This window comes from Mytilus californianus, unplaced genomic scaffold (assembly GCF_021869535.1).
Source record: "Mytilus californianus isolate M0D057914Y unplaced genomic scaffold, xbMytCali1.0.p SCAF_8, whole genome shotgun sequence".
NCBI classification, from domain to species: domain Eukaryota; kingdom Metazoa; phylum Mollusca; class Bivalvia; order Mytilida; family Mytilidae; genus Mytilus; species Mytilus californianus.
Genome location: NW_026262734.1, coordinates 16,337,322 through 16,362,229, shown reverse-complemented (window position 1 = coordinate 16,362,229; position 24,908 = coordinate 16,337,322). Strand labels below are relative to the sequence as shown.

The window sequence follows — 24,908 nt, the reverse complement described above, 5'->3', positions numbered from 1 at the left end:
TACACCTAGTATATGACAAAATTATGAAAACTTATCATTGACCAATGAACCATGAAAATGAGGTCAAGGTTAGATAAAATCTGCCAGACGGAAATGTACACCTTACAATTATTCCATACACCAAATATAGATGCCCTATTGCCTATAGTATCTGAGAAATAGACCAAACAGCAAAAACTAAGCATTGTCAAATGAACCATAAAATTGAGGTCAAGGTAAGATGAAACCTGACAGTCTAACTTGTACACCTCACAATCATTCCATACACCAAATATAGCTGACCTATTGTTTATAGTATCTGAGATACAGTTACAAACCAAGTAACTTTAACCTTGATCACTGATCCATGGAATGAGGTCGTGGTCAGGTGAACTCTACCTGACAGACATGTAGACATTGTAAGGAACCCATTTACCAAATATAGTTATAATATTACTCATAATAAGTATTTCACTTAACAAATAAATGGAGAATGTGTCCATGGGACACAGATGATGCCATGCTTGCATATAACATTATGACATAACTCAAGAACGGTAAAAGTGACGCCATCCAAATTCAAACTTGATCTGAGTTTTGTGGTAATAAACATTACTTATTAAAGTTTCATAACATTTGGTTGAGGCAAACTAAAGTTAGAGAACGGAAACTAATTTTGGGATGTATGGACGGATGTACAGACAAGGGTAACCCTTATTATTATACTTCATGTCAAAATGCAATAGTCACACTTATCCATGGAATTTACCACCACCTTGTTACATGAAAATGCAACCAAAGTCTGGCACAAGGTCTGATATGGATATGGAAACAAGGTCCGACCATGGAATGTAACGCAAGTTCAATGAAAAATCTTGTGACAGGCCTCCCTCTTCATCTGAGCTCTGCACGAAATGTAGAACATTAGAAAAACTAGAAACTAGTACACAACTAATATTGGATGCTAGTGCCTTGCTCTGCAATTGTCAATGCAAATGTGGATGTACAGACTTTCTTCAAGTTGTAGAATACATCAGTAGAAAACTCTGCTTTGCTTTGCACATTTGACGTAATACAATATTATTAACATTACCGGTGAATAAAAGGAAAGGGTTGCTTGCAACCTCTCAGTCAAAGGTGTGAATATTCAAAATCTAAATTATCTTTTGTTTTAGATTTTAAAAGTGTAATAAACTTTTAGTGGGTGTTAAATACACCATTCATTCTACTCTATAACCAGAGGTGTGCCTTTGAAAGGCATGATTTTCACACAAGACAAGACAAGACAAGACAATGCCAGATTTTGAGTGGTTAATACGAGGGAGACAATTTACTCTATCCTATGGCAAATACTCTATTACCCCTCACGGAGACGCTTGCTCAAGTGTTTGCTTTAATGAACACGGATGATTGTTATGTACAAAACGTCATAGTTTATTACTTTGATTTTGAAAATTAATCGACAGTAATAACAGAACATTCAGTATAATAAATTAAAAAACACATATCTGAGAAGTTGATAGAGCAGATTGTTACCTCTCAAAAAGACATTGTCAACGTTGGCTTCGCCTCAGTTGACAATGTTTTCTTGGGGTAACAATCTGTTCTATCACCATCTCAGCTATGTGTTATTTATATAATGTCCCCTCTGCTGCGGCGGGGGGATAAAAAACTGATTTTTTTTTCCAAGCAGTCACTAAACCATGAAATTTAGTTCAGGAACAATGGACATATGACAGACAGAAACTTCGTAAAATAAGGTTACTGCACGCAAGGTATGAAGCATCCAGGTCTTCTACCTTCTGAAATATAAAGCTTTAAACAAATAGTTTACGCTGTTGCCACTGATGGATTGTAATACCTATGTCTTGCATACTACGATTTTCGCTGCAAGGGACAAAAACCATTTTAATCAAAGATGTTCAAACAATAATATCAAGCATTGTCAATAGCAACATGACATTAGCATTGTCAATAGCAACATGACATTAGCATTGTCAATAGCAACATGACATTAGATAAACTATGATATAACTGAAAACAGAATAACTACTGTTCTGACAGATTCAAGTATCTCAACCAAACAGATCATCGTCAGATGTCCTGTAAAACTACGTGTTTACTGAAGATATTTTCTGGCTCAACCTTAAAAAAAACTCTATATATGCATGTTTTGGTAAACAGAAATTCATAAAATAAAAAAAAACACAATCAACTGAAAATTATTTCAAGACAAATCTTATAGAAAATACATGTAGCCAGAGGGGTTCTATGGGTTTGTTTGACCTCACCTTCCACCTGGAATATAGAATATATCTGACACTTTGATTTTTGTCTCATATTTATAATTTCACCTACTTTTTGGACGTAAGCGATCAATTAAAGTTTTGGCATCACGATCATCCCCATTCTGTTGTGGAGTTCTATTCTTGCTGTCGTTTGATGCAGAATCATCCTCTTTGAATCCTAAAATAAATACACAATTCATTTTCATCAAAACTTTTCTTAATCAATAATCTCCTAATATATCTCTTTCTTTCAAAATCTGAAATATCAAAGATTCTGTTCAACAAGTTGGAGCTATAAAGAGTTAATATTTGAAAAATATTGACCAAAAACAACTTCATATCATACTGATTCCTCATCAAAGATAATTCGAATAAAATGTAAACCATTTTATAAAACTTTTTTCTTTAGATCAAACGTAATTCTATTCAAACTATTTCTAATAATTCATACAAAATATAAATATAGTTATAATCAAAATGAAATAATATATTTTAAATGGGTAGCTGGATTGTGCAACCATAATGATATACTATTCACCATTATTATGTATTGTGAGTGTATAAACTCAATGGATAAAAGTGATAAAAGTGCAAGCTGTAAATAATCTACCAATAGGCCTAAGTAAGGAATTCTAAGTAAAAGCAGGAACTCAAAACATTTGTATTGGCCACTAATCAAGTACAAATATACAGGTTCAGTACTAACAGTCTCAGCTTTAAGCCAGTGCATCTAGATTTTCATTACAAAGCTCCAAAATTGGTGATTTGTTGCAAAAAGCTTCAATTTTAACGATTTTTCATCCTATTTCTTGACCTGCACAACCAAGACTGAAGAGATGCTTATAAATGTATCTTACCGCAGTCTGACCAGGGAAAACATGACCCACAAAAGTGCTTAGGTCTGACAAAAACTGTCTTGGTATGGCAGTCTAAATAAGCCATTTCAACCAAAAATCAGGATTTTTCCAAATTTTTTGCTTCACCGGGACCTGCAACTAGAAGCTGTCGTTACCTGAGGCATATTCAAGTAAAAAAAGGAAGTCACTAGTTGTGCCTTGTCTGGAAATTCGAGACCTCTGTACTGTGTTGGTCAAAGATAGAAGGGAAGCCAACCTATCCAGAATCCAGAAATGTCATTTTTCTCTTGAATTCAATTATCAAGTTCTAATTTAGGCTTAAATGGCTCCTTAACTCTGAAGAACATGACAATAAATATCTTAAGGATGAGGGAACATGCTTTGATTTCAAAATAAATATATCCTACAGCTGACCTCTCAAAGTATGGAGACCCATTTGTGCAAAAATAAAAACTGTGTTTTTGGAAGATGATGTATTATGGCCCTGCATTGTAACATACTATTATTTAAATTCTGTTTTGCAACCTCTCCAGTGCTAATTATTTTTTACTTGCCATGATATCCAGTAACCAATGAGATTATGAGTAATGGTATTGAAAAGGGAGATAACTCTATTTACCTTATGTCAGACAGTCATTTTAAACAAATCCTATACAACTAAAATCATATCTACGCCACATTTATATATTAAAATAAAAAGTTATAAAAAAGCTATTACTAAAAAAAGTCTAGTAAACAAACTAACAATAAAAAAATAAACAAAGAAAATTAAAATTGACTCAAAGACACAGATCTGACATAAAAATAAACAAAATGGAGAGAGACAAACTCTTAATAGACATAGTTTGGACTTTCCCAATGTCATGTAAAGTTTAGTACGGTACTATGGATTTGTATAATGAATATTATCTATCTGTTTGTTAATAGAGAAGACTTAACTGATTGTACAGTGTTACATTGTGTTTTATATGTCAAAGCTTGTGATTGGATTAAACTGTGCATTTTCAAGGTCAAGGAAAAAAACATCTGCTGTATTATTTACTCAGTTAGAAGGTAGACACAAACCAACAAGTGAAGTAAGAACTAAAACAACATCCAAAGACCACAAAATATATAAAACAACAGCACACCTGAAGCAGATTTTGGGACTGTGTCAAAATAATCCCAGAGTAGCGACTCCTCGCCTTTGGCAGATTTTTCTGAGTCAGAAGAGCTCTCATCGGCATCTGATTTGTATTCCACAGTATCGTCTGGTTAACCAACATAGCATTCACAAAACATTGTTAAAACAAATATCACAACATTTAACATTCTGTCAAATATTTCACTGTCAGAAGCACATGAATTAAAAGCTTAGCATAATATTATAAAATTCTTAATCTTTTAACCACTACAAAATTCATATCAATTACTATTAACTGCTTTCAGTCTTGTATTTGAAAACATTTTTATATAAGAAATGGAATAGTATGTATAATGAATGAAATGAACGAGCAATGAATATGAAATGGTTTATATATTGCAGTTGTAGATGATATTACTAATAAAAGTGTTCAAGTGAGTACATGATGATGTATATATCAAGAAAATGCACAGATACTATACATGGTTTTGGTGTCTTTTGGAACCAATGTTTTAAATGACTTATAAGCTTTCAGTCCCTTTGTGTTTTCCTATATTTTATAACTATTTTACATTTTGAGTATTCCCCATTAAAAATTTGATATATAATATTATTAAAAAAAATACTTGTTGATAACAATAAAGCTAGCTTCCTTATTATACCTAATATAATTATTAATAAATAAAGTTTTTCAAGACAATTTCTTCTGTTCAAAATATTTTGGTAAAAGATTTAGCCTGCATCTTAAATGTATGTTTAAATTATGACATTTTCAATAATCAAAATAAATAAAGCTAAACATACTGAACACATATGCAAAGCAAATGAAAACACTGAATATAAAAAAAAGTAAAAATCAAAGTAGAATTTTAAGACTTTATTATAAAAATTTTAACTTTCTGAAGGCAATAAGAGTATTTTTTTTATTGTTTTGCTCCTTATTAATTAAGCTTTGAAGATATACATATAGATATGACGTGGTGGAATATGTAATAACAACGAAGCTTAAATCATAAATATTTTGGTATATTTATAGATTGTAGTAAAGTTAAATATAAAAGTTCTGCAATATATAAGTGCATAAGGAAATTTAAAGTGGTTATTTATCAAACCTAAACAAATTTTGACAACAGCTATATATACAGACTGTATCTAGTACAAAAAAGAAACATTCGTAACCTTTTTCAGATCTACATTATCTTATACCAAATAAGTTTGAAAAAAACAATTACTTTTTTTGTATATCTCTTTTAAAAAAGAATGATAAAAAAATCCTTGATTTATCAAATCAGAACAAAATAATAAATTGCACAGATCAAAACAAGGGAAAGGGAGATAATTCAAAGCAAAGCTTGTTACCTGAACTATACACCAGTGAATCTTGGAATTTTCTGTTGAAATCTTCTGTTTTAACTGTGTCTGTATCGCTTGGGGCTGGCTGCTTTTCTTGATAACCTGTTAAATTATAAATATAAAAAAAATTAAAAAATTCAAGGAATATTATATCTTCTGCATGACAAAACAGAAAGCATAAAATTGTCTTGAAAGTTTCATTGTTATGTTTTACTTTTATTCTTTTCTGATTTTTAGGTCTTACCACTTTTCCGTGGAAAGAACTTTAGCTTTTGCTCTGATTATTATTTTTTTTCTTCTGCCCAATTTTTTTCTTTCGCTGTTTGGTTGTTTCGCAAGATGTCACTTAGATATTTGGTACAATATATACGCTTTTTAAACTGACACCACTTAACCAAATACTTTTCCTTGTAAAGTTACCTCCCCAAACACTGTTTTTCTTGTTATTTCTACTACTTTGCAACTGAAAAAGAAACCAACAAATTTATTTTTCCTAATTGCTCGCTATATCCTCAGGATATTTTGTTTAATTTTGACAGAAGTGATACAGATATTCAATATGAGAGTTAATTCCCCTTCTGTATTTGATATAAACTGGCAAACCATAAGTGATAGAGACCTTTTGATTGGAGGTCTTTGGTCAATTTTAAAGAAAAATGAGGTCAAGGTCAAAGGTCAAGGTAATGTTCTTAATTTTGATTTTGGCTTGTTATTACTTATTTTCAGAAATTCTATAAGATATCGACAAAATATTTTTACAGAATTGTTATTTGCGACATGTCGTAACACATAAATTTTGGTTAAAAGGGTATGTAGACAATTAATGGGAGTTTCCCCCTCCTATATTCAAAAGAAAGCTGTATGGTGACATTACTCATTAACCATACATAGAAGACACCTAGGGTCTTTTGATTTGAGGTCAGTGTTTCATGACCTTGTAATTGGGGTCAAGGTCAAAGTTTGATTTGATGTTCTAGATTTTGACCTTTGCTCTCACTTCTTATTGGTTCATGTTAAAGTCTTTTACATTGGGTCACAGACATATGACATTGAAGAAGGTTAACCTGAAGTGACCTTTGGTAAACTAGAAGTAGCAATTTTTGCATTATTTTAATGTACAATTTACTAAAACTTTATATTTTTGGAATCAGTGTGAAATAAGGTTCAAATGAAACTAAAAGTAACATCATTTTGACAACCAGAAGTACCTACTTATCTCCCTTAGTTTTAGCAAAAGTATATAGAAACCATAAATTTCTGGAATCAGCATTAATGAAGCTATTATCTGACACCAGAATTGACACTTTAAACCAAAGATGAATATTTTCCTATCTAGATATGTCCATTTGGGGTGGAAAGACCTTCAATTGTTCTCTGAACAATTGGTTTTTAATTTTTTGAGTAATGTTTTTTTTTTTTGTGGTTTTGTTTTTAAGCACAATACACCTGGATATTCATTTTCTAAATATTGAATTCTGCTATCAAGTTCCCCTTCAAATCTTGCATAAGTGGAACCATTGCAATAACATAAAAGGAGACAACTATGTCTGATGTCAACTTTATAAAGACGGTAAATAGAAAGTTGATGAGTGATGTATGTGAAAACTCAACAAACAGTATTCATATGAAGCCTGACACCAAATTTCAGGAAGCTGTGATTTGTTTCCCGAGAAAAATGCAGCGAAACTTTCTTTAATGAAGAGAGGGGTAAATAAACTCATCATAGATAACAGTATTCAAATTTGTATGGCAGATGCACGTTTTGTCTACAAAAGACTAAAGAGTACATATACCCCCTCTTCCGTCAGAGCTTATTACTTAAAAAAAATGGTTTATATTTATTTGTTATATAAAACTTTTGACTAAACCCATCATGCCTATCAATAAAATTTTTTAATTCTTGTGCCATGAATATAACACATTCAATCAAATCTATAACACTCCGCATAAAATTCAACAATAAAATTCTGCTTTGTGTATTACTTATACAAATTATTACACATAATCCACACAATCAGATTAGACTAATTATAACTGAGGATTAGTAAGGTTATAATACTCTATTCCTACATAAGACCACAAAGTCATTGACTTTTAAAGTCCAAAACAAATAATAAAGTTTTTATTTAATTTTGTATATGATCTGCCATTACATGACATGTTAGAGTATGGTGGGCATATACTTTTTTTTCCAAATTCTGTGGTCTTGTCTCTTTGGGTACAGAATTCCTACATTTACTATATTATGAACATATATTTACCCTTGATGAGCCAAATTTTTTACACTTTGTGGCTGACAAAAAACCATGAAGTTTAATTAATAATGAAAGGCATATTCATCATTGATTTACCATATGTGCAATTTCAAATATAAAAATAATAATAAAAAAAAACCAACTGTTCCAAAAACCAAAAGAAGTGGTTAAAGATGCTATTTGAACCTTTACAAAACAACATTATTAGGTATGACATAAATACCTGATCTCTTGCGTAAAATTTGTTTGAATTTTTCATCAACATCATGAGCAGAAACAGAGTCTAAATCACTTTGTCCTTTTCTCCTTTGTGTATCTTCAGCTGTAAAAATAATAAGCAAATATAATTGTTTGGTAAGTATAGTCTTGAAATATATTCCATAAAGTGAAGCATGTTTGACAGATCTTAGAATTTATCTGGTTGTTAGTGTCTATTCATATGAATCAAAGTAGATATTTGAGTTGAGTATATATCAATGAGACAGCAAACCTACAACACAACTAAAATCTGAAGTCACATTAATCTGAACAACAATTCGGTAGTAATTCTGAAAGTCTCAGATTTTTAATGGACATTTGGTCAAGTGAATATTCAGGATCTACTTGGACTTTCAAAGGAGTATACTTTCTAAGATTTTCTTTTAATGAACATCTATACTATTAAACGAGAAGACCTCATTTTGTGTGTCGCTTTCCACAATATATTAATCAGCATGCATCTGTGTCCTAAAGGTACCATGCATAGTCGCATTTGTCATCCTCGCTTATGATTATTCCGTTTGGGTTATTTTGGGAGGAAAACGAAAATAAAGGCGTCTGGATATTGTTTCCGTCATCGGACGGACTTTTAAGTTAGACAAAACTTCCGTTTAGGACTGTTTAAAATTACACATAATTTTCATAGGTCTCTCTACATAATATATCAGTGAACGCCGTGGATAGTAAACTTGGAATTGATAGTTAATAGCAAATTCACTTTATTTATAGTGTTTATTTATATATTTATTTATATAAATAAACAGAAAACAAACAATAACGGATTTTGGAAAAGGGGGGGGGGGGGGGGGGGGGGGGGGGTCCTGTCCCCAAGTACCTATATGACTTCTGATACCTTTTCTGAAATTCTCCAGTCAAAAAATCTTTTACAAAAATTCATCCTACAACAGTTTACATACTTTCAACCACGCTCTAAATGCCCGCGATTTCGCGGGTATGTTCTAGTTAGTGTAAAAATAAGAAAACGTGACATGATTGCCAATGTGACAACTTGAACTATACACCAGAACAAATGATGTGGACGTAAGCAACTATAGGTCACCATGTGGCCTCCAACAATGAGCAAAACCCATACTGTATAGTAAACTATAAAGAGTAAAAACAATTCAAACAAAAAAACAACAGACTGATTTATGGCAATACAGTACTTGGAAAACAAATATGACAGATAGCAACCAACCACAACCAGAAAGACAGGCTCCTGACTTATCAAGTCCAGTTGAGTATCATCCGTGACTTGAATTTAGAAAATGTCTAGCAGACCTTTAGAATGTGTGAACATGTAAAATATGCATTTTATTAAAAAAAAACTAAACTTACTGCTTATACATATGATCTTAATAACAACATGATAATGTATTGATTTAAAACACCACTACTTTGCCTCCTCATACACATGGGTTTTCTCCATTTAACAGTGAATCTTGGGTTTTTGATATGTCCCAGTTACTATCTAAGCCTTTATATCATTTGTGACCTAAAGTTGCTTACATCAGTCTGGTGGATAGTTGTCTAATTGGCCATAAGACCAAATCTCCTTTTTCCTATACAATGTTCTAGCTAGGATTTAAGGGCAGAGGAGCATAGTCTTAGTCTAGTTTCTGGTCCAAAAAGGGTCTAACTTGATCATGTGAATAGATGAAATATTTTTAAAAAAATTATGAAGTTTTGGTTGATTTATGGTATTTTAAGAATGTAAAAATATTTTTTATAGTAGTTACACTGATTTTTTTGTATTTATTTTCAATCAGAAAGCAAAAATCAGTAGGGCATGACTATAACGGTAAAGGGGTACACAGAAAGCACAGCAATTTCAAACAGAAAAAAACGGCATTTAAACATATCACTGTAACATTCTGTTTAGTAAAACTTAATATGATACATGATAAACTAATTAACTTACTAATCAATGAAAGTCAACTTACAACCTGAAGTCAATCAACCCATGTAAACAAGGACAATACAATAATTGGTATAGTTAATACTCAACGCTGGAATATATGCGGTTTCAATAAATTCTAATAACTAAGAGACTTAATCCCTTACATGTTATATGAACCCATTTGTACAGATATGTGGCAATTTTCTGTTCAGTATAAATTATTTAACATACATATGAACTCAATAACTAAAAAATCTTTTCCACAATTCATTCTGCAAGTTTTCTCTATTTTCACTGCAGTAATTTTTCTTTTTTTGAAAACAGCTGGAGATACAAATTCATACAACAACATATTAATATATCCTTACTTATTTCTGTGTACACAATACACATTTTTAATCAGTTTTATTAGATAAATACTTAGGACAACAATTTTGGGAGGCAAACAAATATAATGTTCAATAACTTTATAAATTGAAGGACACTAAACAGAATAACCAACTTATATAGATATAAGAAGATGTGGTATGAGTGCCAATGAGACCACTCTCCATCCAAGTTAGCCTTCTAAGGTAAAGTTTGCCTGAGGCAGTTGCAATCTTAGGTTTAATACCATTATGTAATTTTTTTACTAAAAATTTAGTCAAAATGTATTATTGAAATTCTATATACATAAAAGAACAGAGTTCCAATGTCCCACGTGTTGCACATATTTCATATTTCCAAGGGCCATAACTCTTTTTTAAAAAGTTGATCGTCCACCATTATAGAACTTGTTCGAGATATTGCTGATTTTAACCTATAATATAAGTTTTATAAAAATCTGGAAAGAATTGTAACCGTGAGAGCACTTACGAGGCCATTTTCCATAAATTTAATATTTCCAAGGGGCATAACTCTTTTAAAAAAAGTCGATCATCCACCATTATACATCTTGTCCGAGATATTGCTGATATTAACCTATAGTATAAGTTTTATTAAAATCTGGCAAGAATTGTAACCGTGAGAGCACTAACGAGGCCATTTTCCATAAATTTAATATTTCCAAGGGGCATAACTCTTTTAAAACAAGAATGTGTCCATATTACATAATTGCCCCACTCGCACTATCAATTTCTATGTTCAGTGAACCTTGAAATTGGGGTCAAAACTCTAATTTGGCATTAAAATTAGAAAGATCATATCATAGGGAACATGTGTACTAAGTTTCAAGTCGATTGGACTTCAACTTCATCAAAAACTACCTTGACCAAAAACTTTAACCTGAAGCGGGACAGACGGAGAAACGGATGGACAGACGAACAGACGCACAGACCTAAAAACATAATGCCCCTAGGTGGGGCATAAAAAGTCGCTCAGACGGACGAACAGAGGCCCGGTATTTCCATGTCCCCCGCAACGCGTTACGCGGGGGACAATAATATTTCTTGAAGCCAATTTTGTTTTCCAATGTCAATTAAAAATTTCATTCCACCATACTAGGCTGTCATTTAATAGTCTTACTAATGCAGCTCTACTGTTCATGTACGAGATTAAAACAAATTTTTGCTGTTCTTTTTCTCATTTATTTGTTTAATTTAGGTAGATCTATGCATAAGCATGCTAGCTAAAAAAAAAGGAATCTACCAATTTACCATTTCTTTGTTTTAAGTTCTTGAGCATAACTTTATAAACATATAATGTGTTAAGTGTGCATTTTTTCCTTTCATAGTAAAATTAGTATTGTATTTACCGTCTTTGAACCTGACATGTCTTTTTACACAATTATTCTCCATTATTAAATCATAACAATAATTCCTAAGTCAAATAAGTCACAAAAATTGTAATAAAATCTACGTCTTATAAAAGTGCTTTTACAAAAGATCAGCAATACGTTCACATTTAATTCTCGTGCATTAGTAAACATTGGTGTGTTTCATTATTAAGTAATGACAGATTAAGTCTAATCCTGTTCATTGTTGCATTCCGTTTACACGGAAATCGGTTTACATTTAATTTAAATGATTTTGTTTGCGTTTGGAATTGACATGCAAAAGTTTACCATTATAATTTATACGATGTATTTCACACCCTCTAAGGAAATATATGACATGTCACTTCAATACAAATGTATTAATCAAACGACAATTGAGTATTTCTAATTCATTTTATACTAAATGAATAGAGTTGAGACTCTAGTTTTCATAGCTATTAGTTTAATAAGACCAAATATCAATTAATATGTACTTCTTGTATAAAGTATTCATTATAAACTGTGTGTTCCACAATATCAAAAGTAACAAATTTCTATACTTACAACAAACACAAAACCAAAGTTGTATTATAGCTTAAAGTATAAGGGCATTATTAAGCCAAAAATATGGAACAAATTATCGATTGTTTTCAACATACAAGATCACAAATCTTTTAATATTAAATTAAGTGGTATTCAGGAAATAGGGAAAACTTTCACATTCCATGAGTTACCATTGCATTACCAAACGATGAAAATTGCAAATTTTGAACATTTCACAATATTTTGGTTTTTTTTTAAACAATATTTACATAGATTTTTGTCATGTTTAACAGGTAAAGAATTTGAAAACATGAAGAAGACACAAAACCAGTCTCATAAAGTATCACATTAGAAATAAGATACAAAATTTAAAGAAGGAACAAAATTGTAGCTGCTTTGATGAATGCAATGCAATTTTTCTATAATTTTTCTATAAATGTAAACCATTGTCAACAGAGAAAGAAGATAAGCAAATCTTCTGAAACTACTTCACTAAGTATAGCTGATCTATTTGAAGCTTGGTTCTAGATATCCTACGATTCATAGACTGATAGTAGCAAAGAAAAATGTGACATAAAGTTACAGACAGACAGATAGAGAAACAGTATACCCATCTCCAACTTGAGTAGAAATATATCAAACATATAGAGGTCGTCATATGATGATAAACAATGGTTGACCTCTAGGTGTCTATTGGTCATTGGTGAAGCTGGCTTGTTTTCTTATTAAGGTGGTCACATGATCATAAACAAAGGTTGACCCCTAAATGTCTACTGGTCATTGGTGAAGCTGGCTTGTTTTCTTAATAAGGTGGTCATATGATCATAAACAAAGGTTGACCCCTAAATGTATACTGGTCATTGGTGAAGCTGGCTTGTTTTCTTATTGCATTTACCTCACATCTCCATTTTACAATATTCAATGATAGACATATGTCCAAAACAGGAAAAGTTTATAAATCATTTTAACAAAATATCACATAAATCTTTATGTAAGTGAAATTACATCTTTTTATGTAAAATGCACAGACCTTAAATGATCATCATTTGTACGTAAAGCCTCTTCTCTGTGATTATGTAATACTCAATGATAAATGGGAATATTCAACAATAATTACAAACTTTAACGGCTATTGATCTGTTTTGTAAAGTGACATGGAAGACTAACGTATATAAACCACACAATACAAAGTTTCTATCAAATCTAATTTTACTTTTTTTTTTCTTTTTTTCTTTCCAATTCTTGAATCATTACCAATTTTTTCATATCTTTTAAAATATGTTATCTTAAAAAAAAATGTGCTTTGTCAAACTAACATGTTTTGAATGTAAAAAGCAAGGTTTTAACATTTATGTCTTGCATTTTATCCGATTGATAAAATGGGGAAAAAAGGAATATGTTGTATTAATTCACGAAACAATGTCCTTACATACACTTGATAAAACCAAAAGCAAAGAAAAACAGCACTTTTATATTCTTGTTTTTTATCTGCAAGTCACAATTAGGCCTTCACCATTGAGCAAATTCCCATGCCTCCCTGCAACTTAAAGATGGTCCCTATCACCTATTTTAATGGAGTTTTTTGTTTGATGTTGATCATGCTACATTTGTTCATTAAAGATTTTAAAGAATACAAATGTTGGGTAATATGAACAAATTACAGACTACAACAAACAGGCTGTCAAATTGAGAGAGTTAAAAGTTATCTAACTTGACTTACTATCATTTGTCATATCACTGTATATGTCTACCACACCGTTTACTCTGGTATCACCATTTACCACAGGACTTTCTCTACCTCGAGATGATCCGGAGTAACTACCATTATATTTGTGTGTGGCTTTCATTGGACCTACATATCAGAGAAGACCAAATTGATTCATTATTTAAATTAATGTTACCTTCTATATATTGTTTTAATCTCATGGTAGACAAAAATAAGCTAAGTATAAATAATGAAAGATTTCAAATAGTAAACTAATAAAATTTTCTTCACCCCAAATTATGTTTGTTTAAAAATTTCAATATGCTTTCAAATGTTGTCACAACCAACAAGAAACATTAAAAAAAAAATGCCATCTATGTTATTCAACATACATTTAGATTTGCTTATTAAAGTCTGTATATAATTTATTGCATAGGATGCTGTCAAAATTGATATATATTTTCACAGAATTACAATCTTTATTATAAGTCCAGATGGAATAAGAATATCATAACCAATGCCCTCAAATTACCAGCTTTATTAACAATCTTGATAACATGTATATTGGAAGTCAAAAGATAAGTCGTTCTGGAATTCAAATTATCAAATATATTTTGCAAAATAAAGGGATTTAAAGCTGCTAACCTTTAACTCTTCAATGAGACTTACTTCTAGTAATGAAGGGAAATTAGTTGTTTATAAATTTGCCGCCATTTTCATGGTTGTGGAAATGAGTGTTTGTATAGGGTTGTATTAAGGAATGACAATAATTAATACCTGGTCTGTCCAGCTGACTTCTGGTAAGTTCATCGTCTGGTTTGTGAGGTGACCTTGACCTACTTGAAGGTCGATGTATAACAGTACTACCTGTGCCAGCACTCTGAAAATATATTGAAATTTATTTTCATTATGCAAATGACACAACCATGACAATAGAATAGATGCAAAAAGTCAACATCCAACATATAAGGCCTATTTTGACAATAGGTCATCAAACTCAAGAGTTGTTAATAACGTATACATGTTTTTGTCTGATTGGAATAAATTAAAGAGTTTTCAATAAAGGATTTTTCATAGATTTTTCCAGCAAAGTTTGGTTCCAGTTTCCCAATATTAATAGAGAAAATGATGAAAGTGAGAAGTTAACAGCTAGATAGGCAGATGACAAGAATAACTCACACTGGACCAAAATACCAGGTGAGCCGAGTATGTTTGACCTTTATTTCGATTCAATATATGCAGATCTTTCCAATAACCCAAAACCACAACCTAATCAACCGTGATTAAAATGACAAAAAATGATCAAATGTCCATAAAACTAAACTAATATTGTTAATAGATGTAAAGCTGCATATTAAATTTTCTGAATAAATTCATTTAAGTGTAAAGAGTTCAAAGAGCTGTCAAATGATTTAAACGTAAATGAATAGTTCCAACAATAATGTGATTAAATAGAATTGGTTCCAAACATTATTATTTCTCAATCCAGAGAAGTTTTACATTTATCATGTCAGTTGTCAGTTGTAATTTGTACTTTGAACTTACATGAGTGAATAAACACAGATAAAATATATATGTTGAAAAATATAAAAATTTATATGCCAAAGTTTCAGAAAGAAAGAAAATGAAAGAAAGATAGCTATTCTGTCTTATTTCATGCTGCAAACACATAGATTTAATATTTTGTAACAATGTGCAAGTAAACTGTACAATGAAGTTACAAACAATATTTGGTTATAATCTGAAAAAAGATTCTTTTACACAATTCTCTCTACAGTCTATAAGGTATAGTGACACAATGATTGATTTTGATGATGTTTTTCATGAGAAACCTTTTCAGCCTATCAAATTTTAAAATTCTAAGAAGTTCTGACAAGATTTTCCTAATACAAAATGTAATCCAATAGCTGTGGACCAAAAAAGAAAACTCCAAGTCTTATTTGGTCTCAAGTTAAAGTAAGAGGAACATGATTTGGTGGTGTAGAAGCATGGTAACTTTGTTCTAAAAGTATACTGGTAATAGTATTGCAGAAGCTTATTGTAGCAGCATATCTATACTACTAAAGGAAGAGACCGATTTCATTGAGCCACAACTCCTCTGAAACCATACAAAGTCGGAAATATTTATGATATGATGTATAAATGTAGTGTTTTGTTCTTCCTAAATTTGTCTTTTAAACAATCTTTTTTCCACAGAAAACGCCAATTTTTGAGAAAATATACGATCCGTGTTTTATACCCTTTCGTGCATGCTCAGTCGACGTACTGCCCACGAAATCCAAGTGAAAGTAAGAAGAAAGGATAGAAAATAGGACAGTTAGGCCTATAAGGATCCTGTATTGTATTGTAAGTGCATCATTTTGCTAAATTAAACAACATCCACCCTTTTTGCTCAGGTGCAGAACTGTCCAAAAATGAAATGGGCGTTGAACGTGTCGGAGTGATCCTCCCCCTTTTTTATGTGTAAACACAGGCACCCAACGTCCAGACACCTCCCCCTTTTTTATGTGTAAACACAGGCACCCAACGTCCAGACACCTCCCCCCTTGCATGTGTAAACACAGGCACTCTTTGTTTCAACACTTGCCCAATTGTACCGCGATTTCACAGGCATCTTCTAGTAACATATCATTTAGTTACCTACTAACTGTGACCTAGATAAAGATGATACCTACCGACTGGGACCTAGATAAAGATTATACCAACCAACTGTGACCTAGATAAAGATAATATCTACTGACTGTGATCTAGATAAAGATTAAACCAACCAACTGTGACCTAGATAAAGATGATACCTACAGACTGTGACCTAGATAAAGATGATACCTAGACTGTAACCTAGATAAAGATGATACCTACCGACTGTGACCTAGATAAAGATGATACCTACTGACTGTGACCTAATTAAAGATGGTACGTACCGACTGTGACCGAGATAATGATGATATTTCTGCATCAATTTTATCCAGTATTGTTGATATAGGATCTGACTTCATGTTAAGTGTAGTTATGGGGGTTTTGAAATTTTTCTTGTGTCCTTTTCTTTCTGGTGGTTGGTCATCAGCTACATCCCCTTCTGTAATAAATTAAATGGAATATGTAACATACACATGGAAACTATAACAAGTTAAACATATTTTTGACCTAAAGTGCAAGTACAAAATTTTTAAAAAATTAAAAATTAAGGTAGATAAAAGGTAAACAGTCATCATGGATTGTAATACAGCAGTACACTATCGGTCTAGTCTAAAAAAAATAATAAAGGAATGTAAATGAAATTTTCATTTTTCACTTGTAGCAAGAAAACAAGTTTGGTGACACCATTTTTTATTTTTATTTTTTTAAAGCATATTATAAAACTTTTGACATTTTATTTCAAAATTCTATCTTCATTCACAAAATGGTTTTTTTTTTCATGTCTTTTTTGAATAATCTATGCATAGTTGGACAGTTTTGCATGACTTGTAGCCTGAAAAATAGCACAGTGACCAATACCTTTTATTACATTTTTGAAAAAAGCATGGTAAAATCTACATTTTGGCAAAGTATAAGAAAATTCTATCAGAGGGAATATAAAACAATGATCCACCTTAACGCTAGAAAAGTTAAAGAAAGAAAGAAAATGACATGTGGATTGAGCAACAGTTACTGCAGTTCAATTTAATTTTCTATATATAGCTATTTGGGGAACTATCAATCATATATGTGCAATGATGACCGTCAGCTGTAATATGAAGTGGGTATTTTAAATCTTAGCTATATAGTAAATAAAGGGAGATAACTCTGGTAGACTTAGTGATTTTTTCTTTAAAAGGAAACTTTTATAAAGCTTTTAGTAATACTAAATCAGTTCAATTTTCATTGTTTGTGGTTAACAATTTTGCAAGCACAGACATACTAAAACAAATTCTTGAGAAAAGGGATTATTTTTGTTTAATAAGCTACTCTTAAGGGTAGATTCTACTGATTAACAAAATAAACAAAACCAAGATAGTCATGTACTATTCTTAAAATTTCCACATTTTGAAGCCCTATATTGACATGACATTGGCCAAATATAGGACCCTTTCTGAAAGAAAAAGAAAAATTATAAATAATTTTTGAAAATGCAAGAAAGTAAATACGAGAAACAAAAAACTACAAAATTTTAGAAAAATGCGACTTATTTGAAATTTTGGGATAGAATTTTAAAACCATTTCAAAAATCATTTTTAATGTACTTGTGTCCTTGAACACAATTTGTACAAAAAAAAAGAAATCCACAATTAATTTACATTTTTACTGACATGTATCAGATAGTATACAAACTGATAAAAATTTTCATCAAATCAAAATAAAATTTTCCTCAAAATAGGACTTTTCTTTATATATGGAACCTTAACTGCCAGCAAAATTATTTCAGATTTTGATTTTCTGTTTGGTAACAAAGATCTTAATAATTCTATGACATAATACCTCCCCCCCTCCCCCCTCTTTTGTTGGTTTAAAATGCTTTTGATTTAACCATTATCTCATTTGACTTTTGCACTTAAATGAAATATTGGCCTTTTTCCAAAAAGTAAGCAAAACTAAATAACTCTACATTGAAGTCAATATATTTAATATGAATATGTATTTCAATGTGTACATGGTACAAGGTATTGTATGATAATCTAAAAAGCCCTATAAGTTACTGTTTTAAAGCCACTGTGGGATTTAGGCTAATGATTGCTAATTCTATTTTCCTGTTTTGAACCTGACAGAATAATAGATTGACAAAGTTGAAAGTTGAATGTTATGCTGAAACTAGAGGCTCTAAAGAGCCTGTGTCGCTCATCTGGATCTTTATACATTTTCATCAATGGCCTCTCTCCAACATTAAAGACTAGAATATAATTCATGACTCATATCGCTCTTTTGTTGATTTTGCATTGCTCATAATTTTTTTTCTGTTTTCATTTTCTCTCTATCTGTTAAAGTTTTGCATAATATGCAAAAATTGGGTAAAAATTATCATTAAAGGGCAATTATTCCTATAAGAAGTCAACTGAAGTTTCAGCCATGTCAATCTATTTGCACACCTTGCCTTGCTGATAAATTTTGCTGTTGTCAATGTTTCTTTATCAACTATATGCATCATTAAAGGGCAATAACTCCTGTAAGGAGTCAAACAACGATCTCATGACAAATTTGTAGATCTTGTCCTGTTGATCAATTTTTGCCGTTTTTTTTTTATCTCCTACACTTTTTGGTCAGAAATAAATCATTTCAGTTTATTTCAGCCATGTTTGACTTATTTGAAGATCTTGTTTTGCTGATAATTTTTGCCATTGAAAGTTTTACTCTATCTATTACAGTTTTCAACATAATGAACAAAAAATAAATGAAATTGGTAAAAATCATCATTTAAGGGTATTGTCACCTGACAGTTTTAGTGTAGATGAGTAGTAGTTACATTCTGAATAAATCTGTCCCTGTCAGATATTCTCATTCTATAGCGGTTTTCATGATAAAAGACAAAACTTACATTTTACCCTTATGTTCTCTTTTAAACCATGTTAACCATGTTAATTGGAATGGGGAATCATCTGACACTCTTTATAAACTACATACTCTAAGGATGATTGTGCCTAAGTTTTGTTTCAATTGGCCCTGTAGTTTCACAGGAAAAGATTTTTGCAAAAGTTAACTGACGATGGATGAAGATGAAAGACGACTGACGCCAAGTGATAGCAATAGCTTTTTGGGCAAGGTGAGCTAAAAAGAGATACTCTGCTCACATGCGTATTGCAATGCAGAAAAAGGTGCTTTGAATGAATTGTGATAAAAAATCTTTTTTCAAAAATTTTAATAAAGTTTTTTCATCTAATTGGTGATAGCAATTGTCATGTCATTTAGGATGCAATATGTAGCTGACACACATTTGTTTGTTGTGACTTCTGGTAGGAATTTGAGTTTGAAAAAGTGACGGACGTACATACAGACGTACAAAGGGTAACACTTAATGTCCCCTCCGCTGCAGCGGGGGCATACAAATTATGTTACCTTGCATGGAACACAAAAGCTTAGTGATATTGGTAACTGAGTGCCATTTTCAAAATGTTATACAGTGGATAACTCATACAGATTGAAATGCATTCATTCAACAGTAAAACTTTTTATACTATAGGTATAGACTATTCATGGGCTAAAATGTTCCAACTAATAAATTGTTGATCATATGAAATATATACTTCAACTCCAACTTACATGACATAAATCCTCTCTGATAAGCACAATAAAATTACCTGTATTAGAACCAGATTTGACAGCATCATCATCACTCCATTCTACACTCCCCCCTTCAACTACCATTTTACCACTCTGAAATCATAATAAAAATCAAATCAGGGTAATCAAGTTTTGATATTACATTATAGACATTTTTTGTATGTATGTATGTATGTATGTTTGTTTCTTTTCTTTTTATCTTCCTGTCCGTTTTATGGCTGTCTCAATGACATATACATGTAATCTCATGGTTTTCATATCTGTAAACTTGGTTTCAAGTTGATTGAGAGAATCAATTAACAATTTAAACTTGTACATTTATCTAATATAAGAAATTGATTGAAGACTATCAATTAGCTATAGGTTTATAAGAATTCCTGGATATTAGTAGCTAAAAATGTAAGTTTGAGGTCAGTCAAGTCGTTGATTCAATTTTAAGAATCATAGAAGCTATACCAACTTCATATTTTTTTCTCCTACAGTTCAATTCTATTCCCAAACCAAAACCATTTGTAACATGATTAACTGATTGATCAACAGTCAATTAATTTGAACAAAAGGAGCTGTGGATCAAAGGTCAATGAGACAGTAATCTAACAACACAAATCATCCAATACATTTAGAGGTCACTGTATATTACTTGATACTAGTATGTAGGTAGTAACACTTTATATATTTTTTTCCATTTACTAGGTATTTACAAAATCATTCCATTTTAATACATTTCAAGATATACCTCACTGAATACAATACCAAACACTAAGAAAAAGTCAGGATTCAATTTTCAAACTAAGCCCTTTGATTTGTCTACTGTATAAATAAAATAAACATACACCAAGGGTCAAGTTCATTTTCTTTCTGCGAGTACAAAACTATATAAACCTTTATAAGATCTTGTTTGTAGTAAGGATTATATACAATAAAGCAATATGGATAAATCTTGTAGACTGAGAACTTCTAATACTTCTTATAAAGTGTTCCTCAAGTTTTTATTTGTGTTACTTAATTGATTGTAAAAATAACATTGAAACCTTGAAAGAATAGTACTTAGACAGTTTTACAATGGCAAAGGGAAATCAAGTTGACATTTTAAAAGATAATTAAAATCATCACTGTTTTACATGAAATACTGTAAATTCAGAAATTATTGCGAGATTTTTATCAATGCAAATAATGTGACTGAGTGACTATCACAATAATAAGATCTCGCATTCAGATATCTGTTATATATACCTGTATGCAGATTTTCCTCATACCGCAATTATTAATCTTGCATTATTGTCAATTCTTGAAAAATCGCAAAAATAAATGCACGCAATAATATCTGAATTTACAGTAAGCACATTTTTACCAAAATAGTCTGGTAAAAATATAAATACAGAGATGCCATGGTTTTACTCCTTGAAGTTTAAAACAAGCAGTTTACTAATTAGTTTGCATCCTGTTACATTATAATTGCAGATTTCATAAGAAAGACAGAAGATACCAAGGAGAAAATCAAAGAACATAAGTTGAAGAAAAGCAGAAAAAACCTTGGCAAATGAAAAAACAAAGGAAAAATAAACAAACATACAGCTCCAAAATGGGAAGCTGATAATTTGAAAGTTGAAATCATCATGTTTTTCATAGATTCTAGTCTGGTACATTAAAATACATACATACAAACCAGGGTTTACTCCTTTAAATTCAAAACAAGCAGTTTACTAATTGTTTTGTTTACTCAGTTACAAATATTTCAATTTCATAAAACAGAGAGAAGATACCATGGAGACAATCAAAGGACATAAGATCAAGGAAAAACAGACAACACAATGGTCATACGAAAAAAGATGCACACAAAAACAACAGTCCATAAAAAACTAATCAGAAAACTAAAGATTGGGCAAAATAAACCACATCAATAATGACCTTGAACTTTGATGCTGCTGAAGGGTTAGCAGTTCAAGAGAAGCAAGCATGAAGCTTTAATTAATTCTGTATAATACTATCAGCTGATCAAATTACTTCAACAAAAGATTATTCTATCACATACTTATGGAATATTTGTAAGCATGAAGGTCACACGTCTCCAAACAACTTGCAAACTTTTGTGACAGACGTGAGACTCTTTATACAAATCAGTTTGTCAGACATATTAAACAGTGGGCCTGTTGATTGCTGATAACTATGTATTATTATAGACCTGTAAACTTATTATTCTTGTTTATATAATAGTAAATAACATTAGCTGTCAACACACTTATAAGGAAGGTTTAAAGGTCCCCTATATTTCAGTGCAAGTTCAGACAATTAGTGTCAATAAAATACTGATACATTTCTAATTTCATAATCATTAGGTCTAAAGAAAGGTCTAAATTGTCTTATTATGATTTTTTCACTCGCAACAAATACTCCAAGCTTTTTTGTATGCTCCTACTCAGTCCTGTAGTGTCATTTTGCACATTATTTTCTTTGTAAAGGATGTGCCTTTTCTCTGATCTGAGCCAAAATATATAATGAATTAACCTATAGATACATAGATAAGGCTCTATATGAGAAAATAATATTTGTTTTTTATGTTATATAATGTATCATTAGGAAAAGGGGGAGAAGGGGGGAATAATATTACGTGTATTCTTAAATTTTAAAAGTCTTAACAATCTTATGACAAACTGTAAATTCAGAAATTATTGCAAGTTTTTTTCCACTGCGAACAATGCGACTGTATGAGTATTGCAATGATAAGAACTCGTATTCTGATATCAGATACATATATCTGTATGAAGCTTTTTCTGAAATCGCATTAAGTAATCTTGTATTTTTTTTGTTTAGTCTTCAAAAATTGCAATAATAAATAATTTCTGAATTTACTGAATGCACAACAAGTTTTCCAAATCAAACAATTTACTTACTGATCTATACATTGTCTATGTTTTAAAATTCCAAATATTTTACATCTCTTTCACTATACAGTGCTGTAATATCCCATAGAATTGATATGAATTATATTTTACCACTACAAATCTCACAATGTAATAACTCAAAAGATCAACCAAAGATCAATGGTCCACTACTAGAAGGTATACAAAATCCAATTAACTGCTATTAATCCTATCTATTATAGAAAAAAATCGGTGATTTAATTTCTATTCTATATTGATTCTCACATTTTCACTAAATATTTTGTATTATTGTGTAAATAAATAGTACTCCAATACATATAATTTGTGTATTTGCTAAAGTGATCCAACTATCCTGAAGGCCTTCACGATTTCCAATGTTGACATGAATGTTCCGTCAGTGCCATTATAAAACTATCGAAGAACTCAGTCAAGATTGAAACCTAAATCCCGTCACATTTGTTAAAAAATTAATTTAGCATATGTAAGAAGATAAGGATTCATACAAAATCTCTCCTGTTATTTACATGTACTTGTGTCTCCTAATATCTACATGCCAAAATGAAATTCCAATCGGACAGGAGAAATCTTCTGATTTTAAACATATAACCGTTTTAAATCAGTGTTGGTTTAACTGAACAATATTTTACGTTTGAACATTTACAGGTGAATAATTTGTGGGGTTACAAATTTAAACACAAATCTTTTCATTAGTTTGTCAATGACAAATATCAATAGATACAAAAGGTCTTGATATGGAATATCTTGAATTTTCTTGTCTGTTTATAAACGTACCAAAATTACCCGTAAATCTTTTTAATCGTATATACCAATTTACCTCTGACCAGAAATATGATTAACAGATTAATTTCTTATCTCAGATCTACAGATTTCGACCATTATTCTTTATAGAATTCTTGATCCCTGTCCACAAATTTGATCAAAAGATAAATACTTATCTAGAATCTTAATAAAAGAGGATTTTTACCAATCTGCATAATCAAGAATGATCTTGCAGGTGGAATAAAACAATACTTCTCTTCTGCATTTTTAAAATGCACACTGAGATGTTATATTTTTTTTATTTTTTTTTACTTCATAAATGTGGAAATAAAGACACAAGTTCACCCCCAGTTTTAGCTAGATTTGTTTTGCTTAATCATAGATATTGTGTGCACCATGATTTGTCCTTTTTTAGCCATATCATTGTCAATGGTTGTTTGAATTAAATGGTTTAAAGTAGCAGTTTGCTATCTTTTAACTTGTTCAGATTATGAAATACTGACAAGCTTAAGACATACAAGTATTTGTCTTCCAAGCCTTTTATAAATTTAAGAAAATGGCATCTTTTGTTGATTGAAATATGTACTATTCAATGTAAAAGTCAGACAAGGCTGGCCAATATTTATTGCTTATAGTATGAAAGGTCATATTAATGAATATAATATTCAAAAATTCAGTATTTGATGAGCTTTAGGGAGCATCTATATCTGAATGCTAGTAAGAATATCAAATGATTCCTACAAACAGACAAAACTTAAAAAAACTTCAGTTTCCATGGAGACATTTTACTCCTAACAAGGAACCCTCTATTACGTAAGTAATGTTATATTACCACATCTTTCTCTTATTCAATAATCTCTCTTTGTAGAGGTTTGTCACTGATTCACAAAAGATGCAACCATTTATTATTTATTTCTCTAATTTCATGCTTTTTTCACATTTCCTCTGTGTGAGAAAAATATTTCTCATCTCTAGAGAAAACTTAGTTATTGGCAAATGTTTTG

General features: G+C 30.9%; 1 protein-coding gene across 15 annotated transcripts in view; it reads right to left on the bottom strand.

Annotated features, from left to right (window-relative positions):
• Positions 1–24,908, bottom strand: part of LOC127712359 (myosin-4-like) — a 127,069-nt gene that overhangs the window by 74,600 nt on the left and 27,561 nt on the right. For 13 of the 15 annotated variants that reach the window (XM_052218738.1, XM_052218734.1, XM_052218733.1 and 10 more), the window contains exons 2-9: positions 20,260–20,335; positions 16,915–17,069; positions 14,771–14,873; positions 14,009–14,140; positions 8,079–8,177; positions 5,607–5,702; positions 4,255–4,374; positions 2,338–2,445 (exon numbers count right to left, since the gene is read on the bottom strand). In XM_052218738.1, coding sequence (XP_052074698.1) covers positions 2,338–2,445; positions 4,255–4,374; positions 5,607–5,702; positions 8,079–8,177; positions 14,009–14,140; positions 14,771–14,873; positions 16,915–17,069; positions 20,260–20,326 — 880 coding nt within the window. In that variant the 5' untranslated portion in view covers positions 20,327–20,335. Of the gene's footprint in view, positions 1–2,337; positions 2,446–4,254; positions 4,375–5,606; positions 5,703–8,078; positions 8,178–14,008; positions 14,141–14,770; positions 14,874–16,914; positions 17,070–20,259; positions 20,336–23,133; positions 23,788–24,908 lie in introns of those variants that run through there. The other 2 variants (XM_052218735.1, XM_052218740.1) reach the window with 2 other exon arrangements.